This window comes from Anomalospiza imberbis, chromosome 16 (genome assembly GCF_031753505.1).
Source record: "Anomalospiza imberbis isolate Cuckoo-Finch-1a 21T00152 chromosome 16, ASM3175350v1, whole genome shotgun sequence".
In the NCBI taxonomy this organism is placed as follows: domain Eukaryota; kingdom Metazoa; phylum Chordata; class Aves; order Passeriformes; family Viduidae; genus Anomalospiza; species Anomalospiza imberbis.
Genome location: NC_089696.1, coordinates 16128133 through 16135169, shown reverse-complemented (window position 1 = coordinate 16135169; position 7037 = coordinate 16128133). Strand labels below are relative to the sequence as shown.

Sequence of the window (7037 nt, the reverse complement as noted above, 5' to 3'; positions counted from 1 at the left end):
CTCCCTGCTCCTGCCTGTTCCTGCCCTCCTCTCCCTGCTCCTGCCTTCCTCTGCCTGTTTCTGCCTGCTCCTGACTGTTTCTGTCCTCCTCTCCCTGCTCCTGCCTTCCTCTGCCTGTTCCTGCCTGCTCCTGACTGTTTCTGTCCTCCTCTCCCTGTTCCTGCCTGTTCCTGACCTCCTCTCCCTGCTCCTGCCTTCCTCTGCCTGTTCCTGCCTGCTCCTGACTGTTCCTGCCCTCCTCTCCCTGCTCCTGCCTTCCTCTGCCTGTTCCTGCCTGCTCCTGACTGTTTCTGTCCTCCTCTCCCTGTTCCTGCCTGTTCCTGCCCACCTCTCTCCTGCTCCTGCCCTGTCTCTCCTGCCCCTACCCCCTCCTCCCTGCTGTCCCCTCCTGCCTGTTCCTGCCCTCACCTGCCCACCCCTGTCCTCTCCTTCCTGTCCTTGCTCCCTCCTTCCTGCTCCTGCCTGCCCCTGCCCTCCCGCACGCCACGGCTCTGCCTCACAAGCAGCTGCTGGAATTGTCTCTTCTCACTCAGAATTTTGTAAAAATGATTACTGACTAAAACCCCCAGGAATTTGGTGGAAATCAGGGAAATCAAGATGTCTGTGAAATTCATGGGTTTGGAGCCTGGAAGAGAATAGCAGAGGGTGGAAAGTAGAAAAGTTTCCGTTATAAATAGCCCTCAGTGCAGCCCTTTGGTCTTGGGCGTGTTTTCAGTTGGTAAATTGTAAACCAAGAATATAAATGTGTTTTGTTTTGGTAGAATATTAATATCCTTTACAGAGCTGTTACATCTCGACAGTGTCTGTGAAAGATTTATGCGAGTGCTGACAGAGCGTATCAAAACTGCAAACTGTTCCAGATGTTACAAAAACCCCCCACCTTTCACTTAGAAAAAGGTTTGCTCTGATTTACAAGAACTGGCATGGGAGTGGTTCGGAGTCGCAACGCCCGAGGCAGGGAAGGCGGATGCTGGGGGCCGGGCTGACCCTATGGACAATGCATTGGGAAATAGAGGTCTAGAAGCAGATTTTTCCACACTGATCAAATATATCCATGTCTTGAACAAAAGGCTCCTCTAAGACAAGCTCACACTCATCGCAAGCTTCAGCACAACGCTTTAAGCGATCAACCATGCTTAGCATTCCACAGCAACGCTTTGGGAGTAGCTGGGTCACTGGGATCTCAGCGTCCCACTGCGAAAATTACAGAGACCGTAGCAGTTTGGTATATTTCTGTTTAAAAACTCTATTAGTCACCACCAACTATAGTTCCTAGAAGTATCACTGACCGGTAACTGGCACCCCGGACACCTCCGGCTAGGGAAACCAAGCTAGCGAGTGGCACGGACACGGAGAGGCCCCGAGGAGAAGCGGTCGGCGAGTTTGGCGGGAGGGGATGTGTGTCTGCACTGCTAATCCCGGAAGACTAGTGTCGTATGTACAGGGCGACCTGGCGTGGGCCAGCGAGGACAGGGCTGCGCCGCGACTACACGTTAATGACAAACTCGGGGTTAGTGTAGGAGAATCCAGCAAACTCGTTCTGGTCCAAGTTCATGATGAAGAGTTTGTCCGTGGGCGTGAGCTCCACCGGCTGCCGGGTGAACTCTTTGTCGAAGTTGGAAGTGTCGCGTTTGTCTTTCTGTTAAACGGAAAGCACAGAGTTAAACTGGGGAAGAAGAGAGCCACCACAGGTGACAGCACCCGGGGCGGTGGCAGCTCTGAGCCCAGAGCCACGCTGCCCCGGGGAGCCGCGCTGTCCCAGCCTCCACACTCCTGCCACCGAGCAGCAACTCCCAGCCCTGCAGAACAGAAGCAGCCCCGCACCACAGCAGGAAGAGGAGAACGCCAGTTTAACATGCCTGAAACACAGGACACAGAGGGACAGGTGAGAGCCGCGTTGGGAAGGGAGCATCCCTCCTGTCCTGTTTGCTGCGGGAGAGAGAGAGAGCACGGAGCAGTTCTCAGCATGCAGAAACCTCACCGCAACCAGAGCTCTGCACTGCACAGGAGGAAGGAGCCTGGAGGAAGCAACATGCCTTGAAATGGCAACAACAGTCACTACCATGTCAAAATTTGCACAAAATAATCAGCTGTAAGAGCTCTTTCTGCTTTAAGCTTAATTTTTGAATGATGCAGTGATATGGTGTTAACCAACACTGGTTCATTGATGGAGGATGTGATTTGCTCCAGGGTTGTACAGAGAGAAAACACACAGCACTTCAAAACCTTTGAGAAGGAAAATTCCACATATGCAACATTTTCTCCTTGCAGTTTCTTAAGAAGAACAACTTTGCAGCTACACCCAAGCCAAAAAAAGGGAAAAAAAGGACGTTAGTGTCAGGATTAGCACTGGGAACCTGCTATCAGCACTGCGGAGCCAGCGCTGGGAGCGCGTGGGCTGCTCTTCTAAACCCTGCAGATCAGAGAGCGCCTGGCTCAGGGCTGTCCTGCTGTGGGAGGTGACAGAGCCGTGGCTGGAGGGGTGACTGAGCACTGACGGTACAGCACAAGCACCCCAGGTCCTTCATCCACAGTGACCGGGGTGGAGGGACACTGGCAGCCAGGAACTGGCTCTGCTCTGCCTCGTTACTAAAGCCAACAGGGACAAAAGGCTTCTCCACCCCTTCTTCCATGTCCCTATACAGGAGAGACCCCAACTCCCTGCTGGAGCTGACCTTCCCCTGCCGTGACACAGGTGGGACCCTGCCAGCCTGGCAGAAACCTGTATTTGTTTTCCATTTTTCCCAGACTCTGCCTTTGAAGTGTGGCACCGCCATGCCAGGTCCTTGCTGTGCTCTGCTGCCCCAGGATTTCCAGCCCTGGATTAATCTGCCAGCTTGAACTGAGGAAAGCAACTGTGGGGGGCCTGCAGGTCCTGCACCCCACCCCCCATGGCTGAGCTCCCACTGCTGTCCTGGTGAAGGACCTGGCAGGAGAGGTGCTGTGTCCTCCCTGCAGCCCCTCCTGGCCCAATGGGACACTGGGGCACCTTCATGCCTTGAGCAGGAGCATGGCCAGGACACAGAGACAGGTTTTCCTGCCAGCCTGGACAGGCCAGGAGCACCACACCAATCCAGCTGCAGCTGGATTGAGCCCTGGGACATGAGCCAGCAGTGCATCAGGACCTCTAGGGATGCTTGCAGATTCCACTTGCCACAGCAGACACCCCATCAGGATGGCTTTAGCCTTGAGGAGGAAGATCAAGAAAAGCCAAGGATGATGGAGAAGAGACGAGGTGGGAAGAAAACAGGTCTGGATGGAGCTCAAGGAGCCGAGAGAGGAGGCAGGAGAAGAGGCAGGCCGTGGCTGTGCGGTCAGGCCATAAGCACATGGCGATGCTCCGCAGGGCCCCAGCGCCTGCGGCTCCCAGCCGGGCCCTGGGTGCCAGAGTCCCTGCAGGGCTCCTCTCTCCAGCACAGAGGAGGAAGGAGACGTGGATCTGGGGGCACAGAGCAGGAGCAGGGAAGGGCAGACAGGATGGCAGGGTCAACTTCAGGTGCAGAGTTCTGCAGGCAAAGGGTGAAGCAGTCGGAATGCGAGGACAAGCCCACCTCGATGGCAGCGGGGTCCCCCAGGGTGCTCCAGGGCAGAGCGGCCGTGGCTGTGCTCGGGGTCTCTCCGTGGAAAGTGGCCCCAGGCTCCTGGAGAGTTCTGAGACGACCACGTGGTTCCTGAAGGCCACATCCATCCAAACCAACGTGGGCCAGGACAGCACTGTCCTACCAAGCCAGGAGCTTCTCCTGAGCAAGAAAGCTTTGGGGTGCTGCAAAGGGAATGACACATCCATATGTGACTGCTGCAAGTTGCCACTGTGGTCCCCAGCCCGTGGGAATGTTCAGCCTGGGAGCCCTGGAGAGGGAAAAACCTGCTGCTGATGCTTTTTGGCAGCAGAAAGCTCTGGGAGAGGCTGCCATGTGCCCGGGAGGGGGCTCAGGGCAGCCCACTCCCCTGCACTGCCCTCTCCAGCAGCCCCCCACTCCCTGGGGCCTTGGCTGGAAGCTGAGCACGGCAAAGCGCGGGTTGCTGGTGTCTTACCTTGAATTCTGCCTGAACTGGTGGCAATTTGGCCTCTGTCAAGATGATGAACAATCTGGGAGCAGGCAGGGAACGGCTGTGTGAGTCTCATGGAGAGAAGGGAGCACAGGGGACAACCAGGGCTGACAGTGCCTCCAGCGATGGGTGAATTGACTCTGGGAGGTGACGAGGAGCACAGCGAGGAGCACAGCAGGGTGGTGTGGTGGCAGCAGGGTGTGTGGTGGCACGGCGTGGCCCCAGTGCCCGTGGCACTGTGCCCAGGTACGGCTGGCCCGGAGCAGCATTTCTGCCTGGCCCCAGGGATGGGATCCTCCCTGAGCGCTGCCACGGAGCCCTCTCCCCGCGGCACAGCTCCAGGGCTGCCGGGATCAGCTCCCGCCGATGTTCGGGACCTCTCGGAACAACCTTGCAGCGTCCGGACCCGCGGAGCTTGGCAGAAGCGGATTCCCAGAGGCAGGAGGGAGGTGAACAGGAGCCCGTAATCCCTCTTTAGCTGCAAGTGCCAATCGCTTCTAACCAGCGCTGCTGGGAGAGCGGGCAGGGATGGATGAGTCACGCCGGGCTCTGCAGCTCGGGGAGTGCGAGGCGATGCCGCAGTCGGCTCTGCTCAAGGCGCTGCCAGAGATCCCCAGCGCCGTGCCAGCCTCCGCCGTGCCCTCACCTCGGAGCGTCCTTCCTGCCGGCCTCATCCACACAAACTTCTCCTTGCCGGCCGTGCTGGAGCCCGGGCGGGCGCTGCGCACCGTGGGCTGCTGCAGGACGCTGCGGGCAGTCGCTGCCTCCCGACGATGCTTCCAGTGCATCCCACCTCGGATGTTTGGGACAAACGCAGAGCAAGAAGGAGCCGCGGCTCCACCGCCGCGACTGAGCCAGCATCCCCCAGCAGCCGGGGCAGCTTCCAGCCCCGGCTGTCGGCAGGAATCACCTCCTCGCTGAACTGCAGAAACTCATTATTGCCAAACACATGCAGGTTTCTGGGGCGGGTTTTCTCACCTTTTATTTTATAATCGGTATCAGAAAAAAGGCAAATTGGCACATAACAAATCAAGCAGATTGATACAGTGACAGCCCACGAACATCTGCAAGAGTATAAAAGGAAGCAGCATGATTGTTGTCCTTTCATGAGAAATTCACCCTTCCTGAAATGCTTCCTTTGATGCCAGAAACAAAACCTGGGCAATTTTTAAGGATAGAAATATCTGTTGAAACAAGTGTATTTACACGCTTCATATCAGAATTCACAATACTGGTTAGAGTTAAGTATCTCCCGTGTGGGTCAATACCATTTTTGACACATTTAAAGCACAGGTAACAAACTCCATCAATGGTTTTGGCATTTGAAAAGAAGAAAAAGCTTCACTACAGAATGGATGTTGGTGGTGTTTACTAGGGTGATCATGGATTCGAAAGTAGCTCTTCCAAATTTCCCATTTACCACAGGATGTTTGCTTTGATTTAAAAAAAATGCTACTTAAAACTGCACAGTGAGGAGAAATCTTTGCCAACGGCAGCTCTGCCTTCCCGAATAACTTATCCCACTGCTGGGGACCCAGCCGGCCCAAAGCATCTGTGCAGGGAAGGGGAGCTGTGGTGGGGCTGGACGCACAGCAGGACATGGCCAGAAAAGGAGCCAGAACAGCACCTTGGCTCTCCAGAGCTTTTGGGAGGAGAGAGACTCTGGGGAATGGTCTCCTTAAAAACACTTACTTGCCACTAAGGCTAAGTAGGCTAAATATTACATTTTCATGATTATTTAAAACACTAGAAAAAGGAAAGAGCAGGAATTAAAGCACATGAGGAAGGGATTCCTCCCAGTTGTCACCGTATCGCCGTTTTCGTTCTGTCACCCACTGAGCCGTTCCCATTTTCTACAAACAAAATGTTACAAAAGCTCATTTGCAGCATTTCTTGCACATCACTCCCCTCCAGCGACACCCCAAATACCAGGAAGACACTTGAAATATGGTCACTAAAGCAAGCCCGTGGATGCAAGTTTTGCGATGGAATGTGTCACCACAACAGCAGCTGGAACCGATGACAGACGCAGGGATGAGATCTGCACAGCAACTTAGCTCTTGGCTTGAGGCTTAAAAAACTCAGAGTTAACAAAGGAAAATCCTTCGAATTCTGACTGGTCAATGTTCCCGACGACTTCCTGGTCGGGAGGCGTTAGCACGGGTGGGTGGCGGGTGAAAAAGCGGTCGAAGTTTTCAGCATTGCGTCCGCACTATGAGAGGAGAAAAGAGCGGTGGTGGGTGGGGCAGGAAGCGTGGGATGGGGCTGCACCACGGGGGAAGGTGCAGAACACACTTTGTTAGTCACGAGGGCATGGCATGGCATGGCATGGCATGGCACGGCGCGGCACGGCAAACCCCGGCTGTGCCACGGAATGCAGCAGGAATGAGATGGGCTGCGATGGCTCGCGGTGCGCCTGCCCGCACACACCTGGCACCTGCTCACAGGGCATCCCCCCTTCCCAGGAGGTGTCCAGGAGCAGGGGCTTTCCATCGTGGCTGGACTGCTCAGAGGTTTCCTCCTCCTCGAGGAGAGGAGAGGACCCATCCCTGGCAGTGCCCAAGGCCAGGCTGAACAGGGCCTGGGGCAGTGGGAGGTGTCCCTGCCATGGCAGGGTGGCACTGGATGGGATTTAAGGTCCCTTCCAAGCCAAACCAGTCTGGGATTTCATGGTTCTGATTCCCAGGGCTGTCCCTTCCCTACAGTCCAATCAGACCACAGTGGCCCACGGCCTCACGGTCCTCAGTGGTGCCAAAAGCCTGATTTAATTTTCTCAGCAAGCAAGACAAGGGTCCTGTAGCTTGCCAGGCTGCAAACCTGATTTAAGGGAATAACAGCAGCAGCAGCTGGGATCAGGTGGATGCCAGGTCACTGCACAGCCACAGACCAGGCTCCAGCCCTGCCTGTCACCCACTGTCACATCCCCATGGCTGGCACCGGCCACTCTGCTGCAAGGGCTGGCCACTGTCCCTCCTGTCACACACAGC

At 55.8% G+C, this 7037-nt stretch overlaps 1 protein-coding gene across 2 annotated transcripts in view; it reads right to left on the bottom strand.

Annotated features, from left to right (window-relative positions):
- Positions 1-800: 800 nt before the first annotated feature.
- The window catches only part of PRKCB (protein kinase C beta), a 91440-nt gene continuing 85203 nt past the window's right edge, over positions 801-7037 (bottom strand). The window contains exon 17 of one of the 2 annotated variants that reach the window (XM_068207362.1): positions 801-1639. In XM_068207362.1, the coding sequence (XP_068063463.1) occupies positions 1487-1639 (153 nt within the window). In that variant the 3' untranslated portion in view covers positions 801-1486. Of the gene's footprint in view, positions 1640-5006; positions 6263-7037 lie in introns of those variants that run through there. The other variant, XM_068207361.1, reaches the window with a different exon arrangement.